The sequence below is a fragment of the Natator depressus genome, chromosome 21 (assembly GCF_965152275.1).
Source record: "Natator depressus isolate rNatDep1 chromosome 21, rNatDep2.hap1, whole genome shotgun sequence".
In the NCBI taxonomy this organism is placed as follows: Eukaryota; Metazoa; Chordata; order Testudines; family Cheloniidae; genus Natator; species Natator depressus.
The window spans coordinates 11442594-11467934 of NC_134254.1; the positions used below are offsets into that span (position 1 = coordinate 11442594).

Consider the following 25341-nt stretch of genomic DNA (forward strand, 5'->3'; position numbering starts at 1 on the left):
TTCAGAATAACTCGGGGGTGGAAGTCCTGGGAGTCTCCATGCGCCTTCGCTCTGAATTCCACGTACCATCAGTTCTTGGAACTTCAGCGCCTACTGTTTGCTCCCCAGCACTGCCGTGTATGCTCTGCATTAAGGTTTGTTTCCTGAGCTAGTGCACTGGGCTTTGCCGTATTACTGCTCTGGTTCCAACAGGCCGCCCCGTCAACGGTCCCATGCAGCTCCTCCGGCTCACGTGGGCATGGGTGTGTCCGTCAAGACTCCCCGGGGAGGGGTTTCCAGGATGCCCACAGGTGGCACCAATCGCAATGTTATTAGAATAGTTAAATATGTTGTACTAGAAAAACTTTGACCAACAGATGGTTTCCTTCAAGGGTTGGAATCTTCACAATTCCCTCAATGCTCCTGACAGCTTCCCCCGGTCACAGAAACCCAGGGCTGCCATACTGGATTCAAAGACCCATAACTTACTTGCCTGCCTGCCTACCTACCTAGCTACACAATAACTGTACACCTGGCCACCAAGCAATGTCTGGGCATCTAGCCTTCAGAACAACATGCTAATCAATCCCTAGCTCGAGCAGAGGGGGATAAAAAGGAAGAAGAAACGGGTCAAAACTGAAGATTCAGCCCCTTGAAAGCGAGGCTAAGTCCACTGGGAAAGACAGGGTATGAAGCAACAAAATGTCTGTCTCTGTAACATCCCCTTCCCCTCCCTTCTGCCTCCTCAGCCCAGCACTGCTCTCACTTTCCCCCCAGCAGAGAGGGAGGAAGTCAGCAATGGAACGACAAGCCATTAACCCACCAGTTTAGGAAGCAGCGCAATGCAGTAGGGCTCACACGTCTGTGAGATCCCCTCCTTGTCCCCCTTCATCAGGAGCAGGCCCCCGCCTGAAGACAGAGAAAGGAAGAGAAGTCTGCAGAGTGATGGGGAGGAAGGGAGAGGACTCTAAGGACAGTGTCCCCCCTGCTCTCCTTCCACTACATCTATGCCACCTACATGCACCAAACCCTTGAGATCTGCCCAATCACCATCCGCCTGACAGGGCCAGTCTCTTCCTTCAGGCACCATCTCAAAGACCCCCGCTCTCTTTGGGCCCCTTTCCAGAGATCTGCAGTCTCCTAGAAAAAGGACATTTTTCCAGCACTGGGACCTCCCCTTGCAGCGGCCTCGCTGGGATCAGGCCTACAAGCTAATCTAGCTGGGCAACAAGGACCCTTGGATTCCAGCCATCAGCGGGCTCATCCATTCACCCTCTTTGTGCTAGCGATCTCTCTCTTGCTCCAGCCTCCACCAGACTCACTCGCCTTAGTGGCAAAAGAAGCAGGTTCCAACTCCTAACTCCCTCCTGCAATACGGCCTCCTCCCCGAAATGCAGCCACAGATAGCTTCCCCCCCGTTACTCACAAAGTTCTCAAAGGAAATCCCCATGTCCAGTGACAGGCTCCGAGCTCCTCAGTGGAAAAGCCACGTCCCTCAGTGGGGATTGGACAGGGCACAGGAGAGGCAGTTAAGTGTGGGAAGGGCAGGTGGGGCAAGGGAAAAGCATAAACTGAAAAAAGTCAGACTGAAAATGCCAAAGAGGAAGAGATGGAAAATTTACATATGTAAATTAGGGTGGGGAAAACACAATCCTGTTGCCATTTCCCTATTACTTACTATTAAGCCACAAATGAATAATTAGAGGAACACTACTGAGTAAAAACCCCTGGGCCTGAGCCCGGATGGTGCGGGGAGCCCAAACTCCTATGGACTTCAGCGGGAGAGGAGGACATTCATCACCTTTTATTTTGCTCGTTGGTGTGTTCCTGCATCTGAACTGACACTGTACGAGTCAGTTTCACCTTGGTTCTAGTCACTTTCACAAGGCTGGGCTGCAAACGCTGCAGGGGCAGGAGAGCTCCACCCCAATTAAAAATACGCTCTCTCTTTAAAAAAACATGTATTTTAAAACTTAATTTTAAAAAATTATGAAAAAAACGTTTCCATTCAAGTTTGGACAACTCTCCCGACTGCCCCTTTAAATGACAAACCCTACATTTTGGACCTTCACTACCCAACAGTGTCCCTTTAAGCTGTACCCCAGCCATACCACCACCTTCCATTTTGTCACAGCCATGTGGCCAGATTTCAGCCAATGCGACACCCCTGAAGTCCAGGGAGTTGTGTGGTTCACACCATCGGTGGATTTGGCTAATGGGGATAACGTGAGGTGGGTTATAAGGTACCACTGTGGTGGATGGGTAGACCCCACTCCATTGCCTGCAGATAGGAACGATCAGGAAAGCAATGGGAGGCGATAGGGAAAGTTAATACCCTGCTAAACTGATCTTCCGGCTTTGGTCTAAGCTTTTCCCGCGTCTCTGCCAGGAAGTCAGATGCCAAAGCATTGGCAAGAGCTGCTTAAAGCTTCCAGTCGCTTGGGATGTTTGATAATTTCCTGGGTGATCCCACCTTTCCCAGCCCAGGGACTTTCCCCCCCAGGCCTCTCAGCCTCTGCCTGGGTACAGCCATTATACTGCTGGTCTCCATAGCCTCTGAGATCTCTTTTCTCCAGCTGAGCCCCTTCCTGTCATTCTGCTACCTTCCTGTCCTCCCACAACCTGCTCTGACCTCCCACAGCCATGCACTTAGGACCCTCTTCTCTCAACTGGTTCAACACACGCTCCAAGGTGATGCACCCACATTCCCAACGTCTGGGACACTGCCATGGGACCAAAGCCCTCCCACACAAACCATAATGCCAGGCATACTGCTGTGGGTACCTCCATAACCACAGCTCCAGGGACAGTGTTGCAGGATCACTGCACTCCTGAAACAAATACAGTGCTCAGTGCCATTGCTGTGATAACACTTTTTACAGTCACCATTCCCTCTTGCCACTAACTGACGGGGACGTTACACACAAAGACCTGACCTGCATCTCTGTGGGCCATGCTGGCTTTGCACATCGCCCACTGCAAAGAGTGGGGCAGAAAAATTCTCCCTTTCCCTTGCCCGTTTCCAGACCAGACCATGTCTTGTTGGATAAACCAGGCAGCATCCACTTTCTCATCCCACTCTGAAAGGCCATTTCAGCACCACCCACTCATCAGAACGAAGCCAGGCAGAGCTGGGCCGGGACGCACGATCATTTATATCTGAGCAAGGAGGTGCATCTGGGTATTAAGAAGGGGTTGTCGGTCGACGTGGCAACATGCTGCTCTAGGACGGCATGCTAGGAAAGGCACACAGGCGGTAGGCCTCAGGAACGACGAAGGCCAAGTCTTTCCCCTTCCAGCTCTGGATGAGCCCCTCCTTTCGCTCTATGGTTTCTTCTTCTTTTTTTAAAAAAAATTGTTCCTAAGTAGAAAACATCTTTGATTGTGAGTCAGTCTTTTTGGCTTTTCTTTTTCTCGTTTTCAAAAGACTTCCACCGAGGCATCCTGCATGGGCAGCTTCTCTGCAAAGGCCTCTCCCCCCCCCACGCCCCACCCATCCCACAGGGCCTCTAGTCTTTGACCAACTTGTACACGTGGTGCTGGGCGCCATGCTCGCTGGTGGATACCTCAAAAACAAAGGCTATACAGAGCAAGGTTTCCTGGGTATCCCTATTCGTAACAACCTGGGTGGATAGGAGAGAAAGAGGAGTCAGGAGAGTCCAGAGATGGGTTCTGTGTTATCTTGTAAGGGACAGTTTTACCATGTGGATAATTTATTTTATAGATCTGTATCCACATGTATGTATGTACACACACACACACACACACACACACACACACACACCCCCCCCCCAAGTCTCCGCTGGCTTGTACCTTGTGAAGCCACTTACCCCAGTACAACATAGGTGAAACCTAGAGCTGGTGCAAACGCCAAACTTTTGTTTCATGGGACATTTTTGACACTTTACAATTTGTTTTCATTCTGAACCGGAACAAAAACAAATTATTTGCAAAACTTCCCATGAAACAGAAATTCCACCCCCAAAAAGTAGTGTTGGAAAAATGTTGAAATTTTATTTCAAAGTGAAATTTTTCTTTAGAAATGTATATGATTTTTAAAATGTTTTTAATATTACTTTTTTTTTTTTTTTTACATTAGTTCTGATAAGACATGTAAGAATCTATAACGACATGGGATGTCAGATTAGGCTGTGACTTGACATATGGTAGTATATTTTACACTACTAAGTACCGGTCATGAAATAATGTACAAATGATAAAATCTACAAATAAACAAATACATTTCAAAACAAACATTTCCAAAAGAAATTTCATTTGGAAAATAAATTTTCTGTGGGAAATGGCATTGAAATCGACACAATTTCTCAGCAAATTTCAGTTTTATCTAAACAGTATTTGTTTTGAGGACTATTTTGTGACCAGCTCCAGTGAATTACGTGTATCGGGGTACACAGCTGCATATATATTTATTAATATGGGTGTCTCTATAGTGTCTATTCACATTACATTTTAATGTATTTTATACACACACGCGCTTTAGAAGGATAAAATTCGTGTGAACAAAAAAGGATTAACCCGCCTCACCCCCCAAAAAAAACCTCTCTCAAAATCCCTGTGTGATTTTGCCTCAAACTTTCCCCAAAGGGCCACCTCGGCACAAGATGTGGCCTGTAAAAATTCTAGGTTCTAGGAAAGCTGGTTCGATCAGGAAATGGCTTTGAAGAAATTAGAGCCTGTGTTTTCAAAATGATTTTAGGTGCCCAACTTGAATCACCTTAAACAAGCCTGATTTCCAGAGAGCAGGTGCTCAGCACTGTCTGACTATCAGGGTTCTTTAAGGCAACCCAAGGAGTGCACCCAGAATAACTAGTCACTTCTGAAAGTTTAGGCCCTGGTCTATAACCGGGGGGGGGGACATCTTCAGTCTTAACCATGCGGGGGAGGGGTTTTGCACCAACATGCAACAAAGGGTGGTCATATGATTGTGATCATCAGTAAGTCATGCGTCACTTATGCATGGTGAGCCTGGAAGTGGAAAATGGGGATGGAAGAAGAAGAAAGGAGGCAACGTCGGGTACCTGCAGGATGGTGAAATTCTCCAGGACACTGTTCATCATGTACTTCTCCGGGAGATGCTTGAGTTTGTGGATGAAGTTGATCATGTATTCGCACATGGGGGACCGATGGATTCGATAGACAAACCGGCCATTCTCCAGCCGTGCGTACTCTGTCTGCAGAAGAATAGATCCAGGTGCTCCGTGTTACCACACAGTTAGCATGTGGCTGCTGTCAGAGCGTGCAAGGCAGCGGGCGGGAGTAGGAGCATGCAGGACGGAGGATGTAGGTAGCAAAGACACTGGGATCTGCAGCATGAGCCTAAGCGAACTGGGATAATATCACTGCAGAAGGCTGAAATTTACTAGCTCAGGTACTAGATGCGCCCAGATCTGTTTAAGGAGCAGCTTTCATCCAGCTATTTCCACTCAATCGTGCCTTTAAGGCTGTTAGGTCTTTGGGGCTGGATTCTGTTAGCATCTGGCACATTTTACCTGTGACACAGCACCGCACGTTCCTATGATAATTAATAACGGCACAGATCTCTATTAATTCAGCTCTGAATCCCCAGGAAGGTAGGTACCCTCCCCATTTTACAGATGGAGAAGCGGAGACGCAGAGGGGCAGTGACTTCACCAAAGGACACAGGGAGCCAGTTGCAGAACTGGGAATGGAGGCCTGACTCACCGTCTCGTGCTCTAGCCACTAGCCCGCACTCCCTCATGGGCGTGGGACTCACCTCTACCTTCTCGACGACTTGCTTCCCAAAGGAGCACACCTTGGTGGAGACAGTGACGGTCATGTTCTCTGCGCTGCTGTACTGGCTGCTCACGCCATAGAAGGTCCCAGGACCGTCCTGGATCGTGCTGTTCAGATCCGCCTAAAGCAGAGGGAAAGGGAGGGCATTACCAGGAATTGAGCTAAGCTTTGGCTGGAGGTGGGAAGGTTCAGAATGTGGAGCTTTCAGGGACAGGGACCTGGAGGTAAAAAAAAAAGTCACTGATTTACAGAAATACCATCTTTCTCGACGGACTGAAGGCACAGAGAGCACGTCAGCCCCTCCTGAAATGCAACCACGTCTGGGGAGAAAGACAGAAGCTGTTGAACAGCGTGCTGCAGGAGTGCACGCTAGGTTAGGACAGGAAGCAGAGAATACCATATAAGCCACTGCAGCCCAGCGGGCTGGGGAGAGAATTGAGGGAGGCAGGAGGTAGTTACCCCCGTTGGCATTTGGCCAGGACATCAGAGCTAAATACCTCTGCTCTTGCAAACACTGCTGCCGGATCTGAAAACCAAGGTCCTCACCCTTGAGGCCGTTCCTGTCTCAGGAGGACACAGTACGGACAACACTAAGAGGTCAGAAATCTGGATTCAGACCCACCCATCCCGCCCCAAACCAGGAGACTTTTAAAAGATAGTGTGTGTTTTAGTCGGTCTTGATTTTTGAACTCCCTCATGCCGCACCAGCGTGTGTGGGGTGGAGGCAATTAGTGCAGCCAGCTCCCCCAAACGTATAGAGGAAGGAGATTTTTGTCCCCCTGTGGGAGACACGTTGCTCCCTCATGGCTGAGAGCTTCCAGCTTCTCTCCAACCCCCACATTCTAACTCATTAATTTCATGCCTCCCTGCTCCCCACAACCTGCCCTTCCTCCAGCTCAGCAATTAATTACGTGGCCCTCCCCTCCCAGCCCCCACATCAGTTCTGCCCTCCCTGCAGCTCCAGAGGCTCTTCTCCTCCCGCTCCTGGGCCTGGGGGGGAGGGAGGGCGACTGGAATGGGCACCTCTTCTCTCTGTTCCCAGGCTGGAAGGGGGATACAATTCCAGGGGCTCTTCATGCCCCCTCTTCCCAGGCCCGGGGTTGCAGGCAGAGAGGGACAGAGAGCAGACTGACCCACTGCTTACAGGATGAGGGACGGTCTCCCTCCTGTGCCAACAGTGTCGGCTGCGCCTTTGTTCCCCACCCCCTCCACACTCGTTGAGCAGGGCTGACGTTCCAGTGAAGGCTGGAGCCTTGGGGATCATGGGGAGACTGGCTGCAGTGGGAGGCAGAAGCACGTGGCTGGGGCTGAAATGGCAGCTTTGAAGATGGCACGTCACTGAGTTCAGCAGTGCCTTAGAGGGAAGAGCCCCCTGCCAACACAGCCCCCCTCCCAGCACTGCACTGACTTGGGAAGGAAGTGTGCCCATCTTCCGACTCACCCACACCTGTTCTTGCCGTTTCTAGTGACCCTGGAAGATCTCCCACCCAAGCCTGGACCCAACCCAAGCTGGTGCGGCTTGTAAGGACAGGTAGGATCACCCCCGAGGTGATATGGCTGATAAAAGCCCCTGCATGTCTGTCCACAGCTGCTAGCTGCCACCCTGGCTTCTGCCGGGGAACAAACTTCTTCTGGCTCGACTCAGATCATTGTACAAACAGGTCTGCCAGCTCCTGCCCACCACAGTGTGTGGGAGCATCTGCAAGGGGCTCTAGACACACAGCTGGGCATTGTGGGGAAGGTGGGAGCATGGTTCTTACCCAGAACTTGACAAGGAAGAAGGAGTTCTGGGGTCCTCTCTCGTAGAGCTCCTTCAGGCCCCCCTTCTTCTCAGGGAACTTGTCATAGATCTGACGGATGTCCACGGCCTCCAGCAGGGGGTCGCTGTACGAGGGGTTCGTCTGCCCGATGTGCACGAAGAGGTGTTTGCTATACTGTAGAGGAAGCAGGAAGGGTCAGCGATGTGGGAGCTGTCATCGGTTGCCCTAGACGCATGCACACCACGGAACCACAGCCACTACAGCGATGCTGTGTCAGACGCCGGAACCCAGAGCCCTTCAGCCTCCGATCACCACCTGGGCTAAGAGATCACAGGGACCCAAGCTATGCCTAGAATCATTCTCCACTCCCCTCTGCTGCACAGGGGCATAGGAGGGACAGCTCTGGGGGACACCAGACCTGTCCCTGGGCACCGATGCTTGGTGCTAAGAAGCATAGGGACAGCAGAAATGCCCCCTCTGCTCTCTGGGATCCCCATCCCCGTCAGTCTATTTGGAAGGGCAGGGTGAGGGGTCAAAACTCCCAGCGCCCCCCACAGGGTTACCGTTTCAGCATCCCGCGGCACCTCCATGAACGCTGAATACTCCAGGAGCCGCAGCTTGGCGGAGGCGATGGTGCGGTCCTGCCAGACGGGCACGGCCGAGGCAGCTGGTGGGAGAGGAGCCAGGGGCTCGTAACCTAGAACGGAGAAGGAGAGACCATCCAGCAAGCCATGGGATAACCCACCACCCCCCTGGGGAAGCTCAGGGAAACCTGTGCCCGCAACGTCGATGCGGAAAGAGATCTGGCAGGTCTCCGCAAGCCCAGCCACCCTTCCTCCTAGCCAACGCTGGGCTGGTTTCCTACGCTAAGGGCAGGTCTAGATGGCAGGTTTGCTGTGCACTGACTTGACATGCAGTACGTAAGCTGCGGTGACAGCATGAACATGGACAGCGGTTTCCAGCTGCATCGTAGCACACACACGATAACTTGGAGCGCCGTAAGAGCGGGGCATTCGGCGGGGACCTCCAGTCTGGCTCTAGAAGTGTCATGCAATGGGGCTGCCAACCCCCTTCCTTGGGGGCCTAGTCCAGTGGCAGACACACACACCTCTCTATGTGGTCTACCACTAGAGAGGGATACAGAGCCACAGCGTGTTAGCATTGCCAGGAAGCTCCCCCTGGCGTACAGCCCAGTCCGACTCTCAGCCTGCACACGCTGACCCCCCATGGTGCTGACTCCCTTCGGATATGTGAGACCCACATCAGCTCCAGACTGAGTTCTGCGTGTTTAAGCCTTTCGCTCTTTCTGTGAACACTGGGGGAAAACAGAGGCCTGTCCCGCCAGGGAAATCCCCCACTCTCCCATCCCTGCTAAGATGGTCAACTTTTGGGGACGGGGGCTGACGGTTATTTAAATTACACACACGCACAGCACCTAACACCGCGGGGCTTTGATTCTTGATCGAGGTGTGTCGGCACCGCAGCACTGTCAATAACAATTGCCCTCCCTTCCCCTAGAGCAGTGGTTCCCAACCAGGGGTATGCGTGCCCCTGGTGTACGCAGAGGTCTTCCGGGGGTACGTCACATAATCCAGCTATTTGCCTAGTTTTACAACAGGCTACAGAAAAAGCTCTAGCAAAGTCAGTACAAACTAAAAATTTCACACAGACAAGAACCTGCTCTATATACCATACTCTGAAACGTAAGTACCATATTTATATTCCAATGGATTGATTTTATCATTACATGGTAAACATGAGCAAGTCAGCCATTTCTCAGTACTCGTGGCTGTGACGCTTTTGTATGTTTATGTCTGCTTTTGTAGGGAAGTCGTTTTTAAGTGAGGTGAAACTTGGGGATACGTCAGACAAATCAACCTCCTGAAAGGGGGACAGCGGTCTGGAAAGGTTGAGAACCATTGCCTTAGAGGAACGCTGGTCTTGGCTACCAGCCCTCCTGGGATCTGTTGTGGCTAACTGGTCTTCCTGGCTAATGAGATTACACTTCGTGATAACGGGGGATTTCCACCTGTGTTTCTTGTTCAATATGTAACAATGCCGCTGGCTGGGTTACCCACAAGGATTGAACCTAGGACTTCTGGAGCCAAGATCATGAGCCTCTACAGCGTGGGCTAAAGAACAGACTCCCTTACCTTGGAAGCAGTAGCAGACACACTAACCTCTATACGTGGTCTAGCCACAAGGGAGGGATAAAGAGCCACGCTGTGTTACCTTTGGAAAGGCTGAAGGGTCAGTGGGTGTGCTGGGAGGTTGCTTTATTTCTGGGCCCACCGGGTGGCAGAGTGTTGCTCATAACAGAATTAAACAGGGCAGGTTCTCGTCCCAGCGGACTGCGGAGACTCAGGATCAGGGGCAGTCTTGGGAGCTTTGCACCCTGGTGAATTACAGACTATGATGCGGAGGTGACACCCTAGTATCTTGGGCTTGGGGCAGGTTGGGGACCAGTTCTCAAGGACTGGTAGCTGGGGTGGCGCCTCTGATGCAAAAGAGAGAATTCTGCTGTCAAGTGTGAATCCCTGGTGCAGGAGGTGATGGAAAGAGGAGGAAACAGCCCCTCAGAAGTTAGAGCTCGGGTGGCCATAGCAGAAGGACACAGAGATGCATATGTGAACATGCACATGAGCAGTGGACAGAAGCCGGGGTGGTGGAGTTTTCCTCTGGGGGAGGAGCCAAGGGCAGGGCAATTAAGGCAAGCAAACGAATATCTCTGCGCCTCCAAGAGGCGATGCACTGGTGGAAACCTGGCCACCAGTGAAAGTGACCCACTTACTGGCTAGTGATGGAGGCATTGGTGGCTGGATGGGGTAGGCTGGTTGTGCAAATGGTTTAATGCTGAAAAACAAAGTGCATCGTTAGGCAGGTTAATGCGAATCTCGTTTATAAAGCGAACACCCACCCCCCTGCCCCACCTCCTCTCCGTAGGGAGCTTCCTGGACAATTAAGACAAGAACATCTATATCCAAATCCTCATGGTGTGCCTCTGTGCACGCACACAGAGAGCAACTGCTAATTCTCATCTCCCCACATCTGCCTGCCCCGCTCTCTCCTCCCCAAATGAAGAGGCCTTCTGCGCCCCTCCCACCACTCTCCCCCAGCAACTGGGATACATCCAATCCTTCCTCCCGACACACCCCCTTAGTCTAGTATAAATGCAGCTCATCCGGAGGCCCACGTTCTCAGTGCACACAGCGATTAGCCAGACACCAGCGCTGGCTGGACCCCAGAGATCATCAGGAGCAAGTCATTAGCAGCCAGATGTTGGTGGATCATCGCCACAGCCCCAGGCCAGAGATACAGCAGTCCTTCATCCATCAACACACTCAGCCTGGGCAGTGGCCAGAAAAACGTTCCCCACCCCCCACCCCAGAGGTAGTGGGGAGTTCTGCACACAGGTTTCTGACCCTCTCCTGACTACACGGGAGCTGGCTGCATGCATCAGGTTGTTCTCCACACACTGCTCACATGCAGATTTAAAAACATGCACACCAGTGATTTGCCTAAGCTGGCAGAGTTGGGCATAGGACCTAGGAGACCTGGCCCCCCCAGTCCCTGCTCTCCCCATAACAGCACACTGCTTTCCTGATCTCTGACTGACAAGAACTTGGGGGGAGAAAACCAAGTCATATTAAAGCATCAGCAGCCATAAATACGGTCTGATTGAGACTTGAGGTGCCTCTTTACTTACTCCTGAGAGGGTCCAGGCTGTCCTGGGATAGACCCGCTCCAAAACTGGGGAAACAAAAGCACACACAAAGGAATAGTCAGGGACTTAGCAGCAGCACATCCCAACACCCTACGACGCATCTTACTGCCCCTTTGAGCAGGTCACTAAACAGCTCGAGGGGCTTTAAGGTTACACAGCAAGTTTACAGCCAACCTGGGCACTGCGTCTTCGGCAGGAAATCCGCTAGGGGAAGGCCGTAGCTGCGAGCTCCCCAAGGGTCAAGTCTCCTGCCCCTTTCCTCAACAAAGCTGCCTGTCGGGACAGCCTAGGACTGGAGTAGCTGTGAACTTCCTTGCAGCCACCCCTCCCCTGCTGTTCCCTGTATCAAATCCCAGTGTGGCAAGTGAGCCTGCGACCTCCTTCCTAGATAGTGTTCCTAGCCCATTCCATGTGGCAGATCCTGCTGGCCTGGGAACACAAGGAGAGCCTTCTTCCACCTGGGGAGAGCGGAGTCCCTTACCCTGGGGGGAGCAGAGAAGACCGCCTGAGGAAGAGGAGGAGGAGGGCTGAGTTTGTTCTGCAGGACGCTGGCGGATACGATCTGTGCGGATGACATGGAGGCCATACTCTGAAGGGCCTTGTCCTTCGAGACCTGGTCCTTTGAGAGAGGAGAGGAGGAACAGAAAGCATGGTTACCAACCCAAACTGGACAGGGACGGAGACAGACCAACCCCGATTACCCCCTTCAGTGCAAAGGAGCCCAACACACTTTACAAACTGGATCTATACACGCAAAGGGAGCCCTTCAACTGCCCCTGAGATTCAGCCACCTCTGGGGTGGAGCATGGCAGCTGTTTATCATTGCCATGCATTGTTACACAACAGTTTAGGACAGGAAGTCACGGAGAATAATGAAACAGCAGGGGGAACTCGGGAAGGAGAACAGAAACCACCCCCCCACGCCCCCCACCCCAGACTGGAATTTGCTCATGTTAACATCCCAAGGGATTGTCGAGCACAAGTGGCCCGGGCCTCGGTTTTAAGTCTCACATGTGAGAGGGCACCTTTAGCAGTACTGGTTGGGTCCTGACTCAGAGAGAAAACACCCCCCCATCGAGTCACTGATACCAGGGATTTTTCCTTGGGGGCGGGGGGTCTCTGTCCATGGGAGAGGGCCAGGGAATATTAAAGGGATAAAGAGAAGTTTAAAGAAAGTAACTGCAAACTCAAGCACTACTTACCAAGTTCATGGCCTGTACGTAAAAGAAAGGAATAGCAACGGTTAGTATGTTTGCAACAATCCCAGAGCAGAGGCACGTCTGTACCCTTATAGGAGTCATTAACATACTGACCCTTCGAAGAACCAAGGAAAGACGGGTTTGACTTTGGAAACAAACCAGATCTAAACCTGGGTGGTTTCTAATGGACCTGGTCTCCCTGGGAATGGGCACAACAGATCCGTGCGGGCTGGTAACCTCTTCTCAGTTAGGCCCCACTGAGTAGTGCACGGGCCGCCAGTGAAATAGCAGAATAGGCTGCACTCGTACGTGAAGCTGTGGATAGGGAGCCCCGGGCTGGCTGGGCATGAAGCAACCGTACCCAGCTCACACATGTACGTGTGTGACGTATGCACCAGCAACGGTTCTACACGTGCACACAGCAGAAAGGCGGGGAATGAGATGTGCATGGCTGTATGCAAACAGGGGCGCTGGAACCATTTTGATGGGGGGGGGGTGAAGGTGGAAACCATGTATTTGGTTGGGAACCGAGTGGATGTGCACATCTGAGCGGGGATAGGAGCGGGAAGAGTGCTGGGTAGAGGGGATTTAAAGGGATGCGTATGAGGAAATGATTCTCAGCTGTTTTACGACGGATTGATTTGTGAATTTCCAGGCCTGCACATAGATCCTCATTTGGGCTATTGGATCTTCTGTGTTTTGAATACAATCAAGCCTTTCCCATTCACCATCTCTTAAAAGTTTTAAAGCTGGCAAAGTGAAATGAGAAAACAGGCGTCAGACGTAACCTCTGCTTATCATGCTCAGCTCCAGGGTCACTGGGAAGGAGCCATAGGAGGGAGAGGGTTAAAACCAGGAAATCGAAGTGGCCACATTTTCAGACGGGCCCAGTGCGTGGTTGCGGAACACTAGAAGATCTGTCCCTAGATGTCTGTGTGTTTATATGAGGCAACTGGCAAAAGGAGCAAGGTTTCCTTTTTGCAATAACTATTTGGCTCACTCAGCAGGAACAGAGGGTTCTTCAATCTTTCCCAGCGCATCTGTGGTCATCCTAGCGCAGGGGTTCTCAAATTGGGGGTCGAGACACCTCAGGGGGTCATGAGCTGTCAGCCTCCACCCCAAACCCCGCTTTGCCGCCAGCATTTATAATGGTGTTAAATATATTTAAAAGTGTTTTTAATTTATAAGGGGTGGGGTCGCAATCAGAAAGGGGTCACCAGTAAAAAAAGTTTGAGAACCACTGTCCTAGTGTGCTTATTATGTATGTATGCCCTGATCACCAGATCATATATTGCTTTTCCGCCTCAGAGCTTAACTTGAGGCTTGATTGGCCGATTCACTTTGAACCAATTTTAAGAGCCCCCAGAGACTCAGGAGATGGATGTATTTTAAAAATCAATATTACACAGTCCTGTACGTGGGGCGCAAAAGAGCAATGTGCACGGACACATGTTTGAGGCATAGTGAGAACTGAAAGGCAGTCGGACGTGGCTGTATTCAAAGAGGATCACAAAATGGAGATACGGCTGTTCCACACAAAGGCCCTGTTGGCCCTTTCAAAATTGCCCTCAAGTGCCCCTTGTAATGGAGTAAGCAGGGCTTGTTAAGTACAGCCTCCTTCCGCACCAGTTACTGAGAGTCCCCAGGGGCCAGAGGAGTTACTGTCCTTATGGAAAAGTCAGATGGAATTTAATAGGGACTAAATTGATAGGGAGCTATAGAAATGACTCCCAAACCCTAGAATTTAACAGCAAGCCAGAGCCTCTCTTTAGGTTCTTTTGAACAATCCTATAGACTCTACAGTAGGGACAGAATTCCCTATTAAATTCTACAGGGATTTTCTGCCTGGACTTGTTAAATGGGACAGGAAGACAGAGGGTACTGGAACAAACAAATGCATATGGACCAGCAGAGAGATTTCTCCGTCACCTGGGAGTGGCCCCTGCGCCGTGCAGGCTAATCATAGTTATTGCACTATTATGGTGCGTTCTTCCCCTCTGTTTGCGGCATCCACCTGTTGTCTCTCGTCTCCTACTCGAGCTCTTCAGGGCAGGGTCTTTTAGTTAAGCGTGTGCACATGTGCCGTGCCTGGCACAATGGGGCCCCGATGGTGGGGTTCCCACAAAACAAAATGAACAACAACCACAAAAGGAGGAACATCCTGATGAGAACTTTCGTTTCAGCTTCAGTTGCAAAACCCCACCCCGCACCCTGCCCTGTGATACCACCCCACCCACATGTGCCTCTGGCACCCAGCAAACAACAATACAGAGAACACACAGTGGAAACGGTTACTGAAAGGTTAGTCAAACTCCACTTAGAAAGAGGGAAGGAGAGAAAGAAAAGCCAACCAGAGAAGAGACAACATTCCAGTTTTATCCTTGCTCTGCTCCCTTGGCTCCTGGATCCCTAGCATGACCTCTAGGCAGCCAGAATGAACTGGAGCAGGGTCTCCATGGGAAGCCCCCAAAGCTCCTGGCTGAGCATCCCTGCACTAGCGAGTACGTCCCACCGTATGAGCCCTGTGGCTCAAATATCCCCCACCCGGCATCTCCCTGTGCTGGTCCCACAGCCCAACTGTCCCCCTACAGACTAGAAGCACAGGCCCCAACACCCACGCGTCTCCTTATGGGGAGGGGTGGGGGGCAGCATCACAGCGTGCGGGCCCCATAGCCTGAGCACCCCGACACCTTCTGGGCTAGAGTGGCCCACGCAGCCCGAGTGCACTAGAACCAGCTGGAATAGCATCACTCTGCACAGCCATGGGACCAACCCATGAGCATCAGCATCTGCTGGGGGAGCATCACCCTGCAAAGCCCCTTGCTCCGAGCCCCCAGCCTCAGGCACAGGTGTGAGCTCTGCATCTCATGCCCGCCCCTTGGACGTTATGGCTTCAACTGGGGAGGTGCCCAGCATCCTGTCCTGACCCCCTAGCCCAGTGCTACTAAACTCGTCTGGAGCAGCGCCTGGCTAGGTTAGGCTCCAGCCTGCACTGCTCCCTCACGGTCCTGCCGCGGCCAACTTCTGATGCATCTCTGCAGCCTGGGGGAGGCCCTGACTCTCCCAGCTACAGGGAAACATGCAGAGCCTTGCCCAGCGCAAGAGCTTGTGGGAAGGAAGAAGAGCACTAAGTGGAAAGCCTAAGAGCCTTGCTCGCTATGTTACTGCCTTTGGGATACTCAGGCTCTGGCCAGCCCTTGCAACCTACCACCGTTACACTCCCCGCTCCATGCAAAGCAGGTCCCAACATGGACACAGCGCTCACCATCCTGCAAAGGGCACACGGGAGGAGGTTCTCCAGGGAGGCCTCTATCTGACCTCAGGAGCTTCCTAGCTAGACTCTCCAGCTGGAGAGATCCTGTTGCAGTCTCTTCCTGCCACCCCTTCCCCAGGGAGTGTCTGGTTCCAGGAACGAAGGGAGTCGGGGAAAGACATAAAAAGGAAAGAGAAAGCAGCACACCACAGAGCTGAGTGTGTTAGTTGTCAGCACGGCCACTGCTCGGGGGCAAGCGGGAGGTGGGGGGAAGCCGGGGAGCGCGTACCTTCAGCTTGGACTGAATCTCGCGAGATTTCCGTCTGGCTAGAACCTGCAAGTGGCTAGAGACCTGCAGAGAGAAAGCAGAAGGAGAGGGGAAAACAGCAGAGCCGTCAACCAGAGCAGAGGAGAGGAAGGAGAGGGGCTGCCCCATGCTCACACACCACGGACGCATGGGCAGGGTCTCCAACGTACCTTAATGCCAACCTGGTACTCCCGCACCTTCTTCCGAGCTAGAACCTGTATATGGCTGGACACCTAGTGCCCGCCAAGCCGTTCAAAAAGGAAAACACAAAGAGAATGAAGACATGATCCCGCACTCCGCTGCGCTCGAGATACACGGGGCCAGCCCGGGGGTCAGCGGAGGCTCCTGGCCTGGCCGAGGTTCCGGAGAACTAGCACTCCTCCTATGGAACGCGAGCACCAGTGGCCAAAAATATCGGGCCAGATCCTCAGCTGGTGTAAACGTTACACCGGTTTAGGCCAGCCGAGGATCTGGCCCATAGAGCGGGCATGTGCCCCGCGAGCACACCCCTCTTGTTTCATTTTGCAGTGTGGTTCTAACTCTGCAACCAACGGTGGTGTGGACGCCAAGGCTCTTGGCGGCTTCTAAGCAAAGGGGGCACACATCTGACCAACACAGAGATGGTTTTTCTAACCGCCAGCCTGGCATGCTCAGCCTGGGCTCTTTCCTTCTCGTGCGTCACTGTCATGGAGGGAGTTTCTGAAAGGCAAATTTTGGCCTTCCACATGGCCATGCCAATCCATGCCTGGCAGAATATGGCCCTGCAATTGCAGCATAGCTAATAATTCCATGGAAGATGCAGGAGCTGGAACAGACTCCGGCAGGCTCCCCAACCTCTCTGTGAATTGTGCTGTGCAAAGAAGAGGAAAAACATAGGCAAAAATTTTCAGGGCCAGGTTCACTCAAAAAAGTGAAGTCGACCCAGCTACGTCACTCAGGGCTGGGAAAAATCCATCCCCCGGGGCGATGTCGTTATGCCCACCTGACCCCTGGTGTAGACAGAAGAATTCTTCCATCGACCTAGCTACTGCCTCTCGGGGAGGTGGGCAGGGATGGTGTCCCTCGCCTCTGTTTGCCAGAAGCTGGGAATGGGCGACAGGGGATGGACCACTTGATGATTCCCTGTTCTGCTCATTCCCTCTGGGGCACCTGGCACTGGCCACTGTCAGAAGACAGGATACTGGGCTAGATGGACCCTTGGTCTGACCCAGTCTGGCCGTTCTTATGGATTAACTATGCTGACAGGAAAACCCCTGGCATCATTGAGTGTCTACACGGAAGCGCTGTCAAGCGTAGACAAGCCCCAAGTCTGGGCATTTAAATAAAAGGCGGCTGCTTTTGTGAGAATCCACAACCCTCACTGAGGTCACTGAGAGCTGTCAACCCTGGAAAATCAGGTGCGTGCAGTGTCGTTATAGCTGTGTTGGTCCCAGGGGGGCGAGGTGCTAGCTTTTATCGGACCAACTTCTGTTGGTGAGAGAGAGAAACTTCCAAGCCACACAGAGCTCTTCTCCAGGCTTGGGAAAGGTACTCCGAGCATCACACTTAAATACCCGATGAAACAGATATGCACTTAATACAGGTTAAAGAGAGCATTCAAGGGGAAGCGGGCACCAAGTGGAGAGTTAGGAACCTCTCTTGGGTCACCCAGAGCTGGAAATTTCGGCCTCATCTGTGTCATGCTACGGAGCAGGCGACACTAAATCCAGCTTGGGAGCAGGGTCTGTGCAGCAAAGTGGCGTCATTTCCCACACGCTCCCTTCTGACCATCAGCTGCCCCTACATCCTGCTCTCTTGCATCTAGTCCCAGCCCCTAGGCTGCTTCTTCAGCGCAGAGACTGTCTGCTGTGCATCGAGGTGCCTCTGACACATGGAGGAACATTTCTGATGGAGATCACCAGGTTCAGTTTGCTCTTGGTTCAAACCTCTGTCTCCAGAGGGACCCAGTGAGGGCTGCACGCTCCCTAACAAAATTCCCCTCTATTCATCCGTTTGAGCGGCACCTTCCCCTGCCCCCCACCTACTGCCAAGCCCAGATAAGTTTTCAAGGGATCATTTCAAAGCTTTAAACACACAGGAAAAGTTCTTCTACATGGCACCAATGTGGCCTTCAGTCTATCCATGTCTCTAGACAGCCCTCCCCCCGGTGGGATCCAAGCACCTTATTATCAATCAATATGTCTATCTACGGTGCTTATACTGCCCCCATCAATGCAGTAGCAATCACTCATGGATTTTATCCTTCCTGGGAGGTAGGGCAGTGCTGTTATCCCCATTTTACAGATGGGGAGCTGAGGCACAAGGGTAGATTAATGATTTCCACAAGGTGTTTGTGTCTGAGCTGGGGATCGAACCCTTGTCTCCTAAATCCCAGTTCATTAGACTGTCCTGCCCCCCATCACAGCTCCTCTTGCCAGCCAGTCTAGAGCTACCTGTTGTCACAAGCCAGCGGGGAGCAAAAGTCAGATTTCCAAGTTCCTTTCCCCCTCACATTGGCAGGAACCCCGCTACAAACCATAGCCAGTCACAGCACCAGTGACCCGCTCTTTTAATCCCATCACAGTGCATGCACTGGACACAGCCAGAGGGAGTTTCACGCATGGGGAGCAGCGGGATGGCTGTTGGCAACCAGACCTGTTGCAAATGAAAAGAGCCTCTCCAAGGCTTATGGACAATCAGCTCCGTCCCTGGACTGGTCCAGAAGCACTCACAGACACGGTCATGGAAATGGATACAGGACTCCTACTCTCTTGGTGCCACGAGGCAGGTAACACTCCAGAGCTCCCACAGCAGGTGTGATTCGCTGCCAACTGATTTTCAATGCTGCCCTGGTGCTAGTCCCCAGTTCTACACACCTCACTCAAGACAATGAATGGGGGCAAGGAGCATGGGGCTGGCTGGAGGGAGGGGATGCAGGTAGCCAGTGGGAACAAGGAGCTCTATGATTCCCCCGCCACTGAGCCTTACAACAGTCTGAGCTTCTGGTGGGGGTGGGAGAGAGCTCTTTGCCCATGCCCACGGCTGACAGGACAGATTTCTAGTGCATCAGCACTGGGGTATCTGAGGCACCTGGGTTACACAAGTGCCCCCTGTCCTGGTAAAGAGTACTGGCAGAGAGGGGCTCTAGAACTGGATCTAGAAGAGAGGGGTGAAAGACGCAGGATTTCACTAGAGAGCTCACACACCAGTGACCGTTCAGAGCTGGAGGCTGGCCTGGCCTAGCCTAGTAGGAAGAAAAGGGCAATGTGCATAATTCAGATCCAGGTTTGAATCTAGAGGTGTTTGGGTTCAGGCCCAGATTCCTCCAGAAGCGATAGGGCCGGGTGTGTATAAAACAGGAAGACCCCATGAGCCCTAGGCCCAATCACAAGCCAAACCCCAAATCAAATGACTTTTGAAGGTTCAATTAACATTCCCTATGCCCCACTCGCCATCACAGCTCCCCCCAGGAGGGGAGGCGGTCATGTCGCTGCCCCACGCAGAGGGCTGCTCTTGGGACGTGGCTGGGCCCACCGGGACTCTCAGGAGGCTCAGGGATGGGCGACGCTGGGCTATGGAGGCACACACCGGAGGGCCGATCCCAACGGAATCCCAAACTCCAGGGGTTCTGACACCTCACGGTGGGACGTCAGCAGCCGGGAACGGCGGGATCTTCGCACAAGAGCCTCTACTGCACCAGCTAAAAGAGGCTGCTAGCCATTGCTGCAGGAGACTCATCAATCTCTAGTTGGCCTGGCCACACCCAGAGGAGCATAGAGTGCCACGCTGGGCAGGCACAGTGTACAGGAGGCTCACTCAGCCCCACTTGCCCAGCGAGCTGAAGCCCACGGGAGGAGATAAGACGACTGTGCAGGAACAGATCAGTTCCTGGACCTCAAGCATCCGATAAGCAGTGGGGTGGTGGTGGGGGTCTCAACGATCACTATCCCTCCCTTTGCTGGGCTATAGCAGCTCCCAGAGAGCTTGACTAGCCGTGTCCGAGCCCCATAACCTCCCCCATGACACAGCTCAGCGTAATCCTCATTGCACTGATAGGGAAAAGGGGGCACAGCGAGGGGAAACGTAAGACGCGCAGCAAGCCAGCGGCAGAGCTGGAAGTGGAACCCAGGCATCCGGACTCCCACACAGTCCCTCCTCGTCCTCCCAGGGCGCAACGACAAGCCGAGCGAAGCGAGCCAGACTCCCAGCACTGTCCTCGAGGTCGAGTCTATCAGCCAAAGGTCTCACGCTCAGACACTTTCTTCAAATAAAGTAAAGCAGGGTTTTTTTACCTGTTTTCTCGTCCGTGTTTTCCCTGTCCGGAGCTTGATGTATCTCGCTATCAATTCATTGCGACCTAGAGCAAGCCAAAGTAAGAACAAGACTAAGAACAGAGTAAGAACAAGATCAAAGCAGGAGCATCTTGCCAGGTCCTCTGCTCTGCCCCCGACACCCAAACACTTCTCTTCCCTAGTCCAACTGGAGCCTTCCCCCCACATCCCAGCCCTGGCCTAACCAAGGTTTCTCTCCAAGCCACATGTCAAGTGACAAGGCTTTGCCAGAAGGTGGTGCTGTGCTGGCAGCTGTCAAGGCAAGACTGAGCCAGCTGGTGGGGCAGGCTGGAAGGGTCTGTGAGAGCCCGGGTGACAGCATTAATGGGAAGAAAGGGGCCAGGACAGAATGAAATGACCACAATGGAGGGACCGTTCCGATTGACGGCACGCACCGAATGGCGGGCGGTTTGTGCCGATCAGAGAGCTGGGCGCAGACATGGGACACCCAGAAACTCCTCCCATCGCATCTGCGGGACGGGATTCCTTCCCTCCCGCACCGCTCTCGGAGGACACTGCGAAGAGGGGCAGGAGAGCTTTCTGTGCTCGCTCCACCGGGAACCTGGTGCTTTGGGAACACTGCTCTCAGAGACACCCCTCCCCTCCCCTCCCCTCCCCCCGGGAGGGAAACGGGCAACTCTACATGCTGCGGAAATGGGATCTGGGTTCAGATGTGAGTCACATTGGCAAGCCCCCCATTTTCCCCCATTGCCCAATCCGCATTTCCAGCAGTGCTGGCCTTTTAAACAGCCTTGCCCGACATCCTCGGCCTAATCCGAAGCAGAAGTGCTTTTGCTCCACATTTTACAGGCCAGCTGTGGCCAATCTAAATTCAAACCTCAGAGCAGCTGGGAGCTTTCTTCTCTCTCCTCCCCCCCCTCCCCCCACCCCCAACCGATGTGGGGGTGGGGAAGCATGCCAGATTTATTTTAATGGACCAGATGGTGGTGGTTGGAGCTAGTCGAAATGCCCTTGGAGCTAGTTTAGGATAAAAAAAAAAAAGTCAAAAAGCCAAACAACTTTTGTAGCAGCGCCCGACGCTCCACGCCTTCTGGGGGCAGGGGGAGGGGCTCTCCGAACAGGCCTCACACTGTAAGGGAAGAAGCACGAGCGCCCCTCGCCCCCTCCTCACGCCCCTGCAAATCCCGCCAGCCGCAGGGCGACAGACAGCGCCAGGTGCTGCGCTGCGTCCCATGCCTCCCGGGGAGGGCAAGAGAAGGAAGGCTCCACATGCGGGAGTAACAATGCTCCCTCCAGAAAGAGCAGCTGGAGCATGGACCCTGACCCTTGAGGGAGGTGCAACCCCTTACGGGGGTAGGGCAGACCCCCCCCCCCTTTTGCCCCCAGAGCACTCACACGCCCTCTTACTGGTGACCTGAGCAGGCCCTCATACCAATGGGGGCTAGCGCGCCCCTACATGGTGGGATGAAGCATGCCACCCTGGTGCCCTCACTGTAGTTTGTGAGGGGCATTAGCCAATCCTCACTTCCCCTGTGAGACCACTTTATAGATGGGGGAAACTGAGGCACAAACGGGGCAGTGACTTGCCCAAAGTCAGCCAGCAGGACAGGAACAGAGCTCCTGTCTCCTGAGTTCCAGCCCAGCGGCCCATCCACTCGGCCATTCTTCCCTCACACACATAGGCAAGCTTGCCTGGGAGTAATGGGGCTCCCCACAGGGAACAGCTGGAGTGATTCCCCGCGCCCTGGGTTAACACTGGCCCCCAACAGGGGATGGCTGGACTACTTCCCCTTAGAAGGCAGCTGTAGCTAATCCTGCATTCCCATAAACGCCCACAACCAGGGGCTCTGGTTTCCTAGTCTCTAGCCACACAGAATCAGGTGGGCCGAGGCCCAGCCTGACCTGCCTGTACCTACTGGGCTACCCCAAAGACATGAGGGAGAGGAGGAGATTCCAGCCCTCAGCCTCTCCCCACACTATCTGAGGGGCCCGGTGAGGCTGCTCCCTTGGGGGGCTGGCACGTTGGCACTGTTAGATGCATTTCCCCTTGCAGCCTCTCCATTGCAAACTGCACATTAGAAAGAAACGCAGCCCAAGGAGAGTCATCAGGGAAAAACTGCTAAGTACCTGGCTTGACGCCGCCATTCCCTTCTTTTTCACCCCCGGGGTCTGAGATCTGCTCTTCCACCCTCCAACCGCGAGCGCCCCAGACGCCACTTCTCTCGGCCTCTGCATCGCTCCCCTCACAAGGCGCAGCAGCTGCCCGGTTGTTATTGGTGCCCAACGCTAGCTATGCCCTGGAGAGGTGTTGTTGGAAGGACATGGCAGGTGCCCACCTGCTCACCCTGGCAGCGTGGATCTCACTCTTGACGCCCTGGCGGGCTGTCAGAGCACAAGAGCCTGAGGGTTACAGCTAGGCCGGGACCTGGGAGACAAGCAACCTGAAGGATCCAGAGTCATGGTGGGCCCTGGCCTAGCAGGGAGGCCTAGTGACCTGAAGAGGCTGCACTCCAGGCAGGCCTGGCCCCACAGCATGGTGGGAGGCATGGGGAGAAGCAGAAGAGGGGTGGCAGGGTGTGTGAGAGAGCAATGGAGCTAACCCTGAAGATCCCTGGATCTGGACAAAGCGTGGCAAGGGAGGAGATGCTGAGAGGAGAGGGCAGCGCTGAGCGTAGAGGCATGGGCGCAAAGATGAGAGGAAAAGGAGGGTGGAGAAAGGAGGACAAGGGGTGGGGTGGGGAGAAAAGAAGAAAAAGTGACCCCAGTGGAGGAGAGGGACTTCGGGGTCAGTAGGCGTCCTACAGTCCTACAATGTACTGCAGGAGCCTGCCGGGAGGGGAGGACTGTGGGGTGGAGCGGGTCAATGTGAGGTGATTGTATTTCCCGCCCTCCCATTGTGGGGACACCCCAGCTCTCCTATATCCCCACCATCCTCCCAGTCTTGAGCAGGGCTCAAGGAACTACAAACACAGCGCAGCCATATGGGGCAGCCCACGCCCCGCAGTGGGGCACAGCACAGACGGTGCACTATGGGCATGGGACACTGGAATATTTTCAGCGGGTATTAACAGTCCACCTCCGGCCCCGCCATCGCAGGGTTCTCTGCGCAGTGGGAGCCTCTTCCAGGTGCTCTGGAAGTTTGCAGAGGCCTCAAGGGGTCATCATTCCCCAAGCGGGTCTCCCCCCCTGGGACTGAGCTTTGCAACTGTGTGGGTCTCCCTTTCGCCCGCTGTGTCCTCTCCCCTCACCTCTATTTCAACCGCATGCGTCACTTCTCCCTTGGCGCCCCCCAGCACCCTGTGGTTAACTGTGCTGTGGGTAACTCTCCTCCCGCTGCATAGCTGTGTGTGTGCGCGCACACACGCACCCTCTGTTGTACCATGGAGCTGCGTGTGTCTCTTTCTCTGGTACTAGCGCACACCAACCCTATTCTCTGCTCCCCGTGTGTGGTACCAGCAGGACAGCTCTGTGTGGGCCCCGCTGTCTCTATGGTACCTGCGTAGCTAAGTCTGCCCGTGTCTGTCTCTGGGAACAGCGGGAAGGCCCCTGTGCATGCCCCCCCTCGCCGTCTCTATGGTACCAGGTAGCTAAGGGTCCTGCTCTCTCACTCTCTGGTACTGGCAGGCTTTGCAGGGCTGTCCCGGCCCCGTGATTCACCAGAGGTTGTGCCATTCCCTCTAGGAGGGCACGTCCCTCCTCCAAATTACCACATTCCCCAAATTCCTCTCCCCTGACACCACCACGTGAACCAGTTGGACGGCTCTGTTAAAAATAACCTAGTGGGACAACCTTCCAGCCAATCCGCGCGCCGCAGCATACCAGCCCTGGCCGAGTCCAACTCAAGTTACACCTGCTGTCTGGGGGCAAGGCGCAGGCTCCCTGAGTTCCTGGCAACAACCCTGAGAGACGGAGAGACACCCCTTGCCCAACAAGCCCCGGCCCTCCACTGTCTCCCCATGCTCACAGCCTGGCTACCATTCAAATGCTAGAGGTTACCAGAGGTCAAGGTTGCCCCCCTTCCACCGCTTCCCTCTGCTTCTCTATGCTGGGAGCTCAGTCCCCCTGCAATCAGAGCACCCCTACCCCGCAAGTACCGCACCAGAGCTAAAATGCTCTGGGATCCCTCTGGAAAATCCCATCTCTAATGCCTGCCTGGATAGGTAGCCATGCTGGTGGGCTGGAGAAACTCTCACCCAGGGAAGCTACAGAATGCCCTGCCATGTCCTGTCTAGGCCCATCGCCGGCAAGAGCTCTCATCCTGTCAGAGCACAGTGGCATCCCAAGGGAAGAATGCTACAGCAGGGGACTGCAAGTGTTTCAGGGCAGGGACTGCCTCATACTGCGTGTCTGTACAGGGCCCAGTACAAGGCAGTCCCGGTCTCAGCTGGGACCTCTAGGCCCTACGTAATGCAGCTAACAACGGCCAGCAATACCATAGGGAGACTCATGTAAGCTGTTGGGAGCGCATGTTACTGCAGAAATCCTCAGAGAAGAAAATACTACTGAATGCTGTAGTAAGGGTCCACGACGTTACTGGTTCCAATGGAGAGTCTGGGGCTAGTGGTAGAGAATACTAGAGTATTCTCTTAGTGGGATACTGGAGTACTGGGAGGTAAGCAGGTTGGGCAGGAACAAAAGGCAATGGGGTAAGAGTAGATGAACAGCACCCCCTTTGCCCAGATAAACAGTGGGGTTCCCTGGCTCTGCTGGGGTTAGTCTCCCTCTGGTCACGGCTGACCCAGCCCTGGTTCAGGGAGCCCTCTGGGGCTGTGTGACCTGGAGAACCCGCGCCAGGTGTGAGCTAAGCCCTTCCCCTGTGAAGAGGACCCCCCTTCCCCCCTGGATTATGCTCGGCCAATGACTCATTTGCCATTGCTTCCACTATTCCAGCATGGAGAGCCTTGGCTTCTCCATAGGGTTTCTCGTCGGGGGCCACACAGGGCGCTCATACAGGCTGGAAATAACGCCCGCGAAAGGGGTCAAACAGCCCCACCAGGCAAATGGGGAAGCACAAACCCAGGGATTCATTCAAGGCCACGCAGATCATAGACCTGAAGGCCAGAACAGGACCAT

General features: G+C 53.7%; 1 protein-coding gene across 1 annotated transcript in view; it reads right to left on the reverse strand.

The window, feature by feature from the left end:
• Window positions 1-3481: 3481 nt before the first annotated feature.
• Window positions 3482-25341, reverse strand: part of TEAD3 (TEA domain transcription factor 3) — a 52522-nt gene continuing 30662 nt past the window's right edge. Inside the window, exons 3-13 of the mRNA XM_074935835.1 lie at window positions 20269-20333; window positions 15980-16042; window positions 12441-12452; window positions 11720-11857; window positions 11221-11264; window positions 10306-10367; window positions 8078-8211; window positions 7515-7688; window positions 5735-5875; window positions 5019-5171; window positions 3482-3602 (exon numbers count right to left, since the gene is read on the reverse strand). Of these exons, the coding sequence (XP_074791936.1) occupies window positions 3489-3602; window positions 5019-5171; window positions 5735-5875; window positions 7515-7688; window positions 8078-8211; window positions 10306-10367; window positions 11221-11264; window positions 11720-11857; window positions 12441-12452; window positions 15980-16042; window positions 20269-20333 (1100 nt within the window). The 3' untranslated portion in view covers window positions 3482-3488. The remainder of the gene's footprint in view (window positions 3603-5018; window positions 5172-5734; window positions 5876-7514; window positions 7689-8077; window positions 8212-10305; window positions 10368-11220; window positions 11265-11719; window positions 11858-12440; window positions 12453-15979; window positions 16043-20268; window positions 20334-25341) is intronic.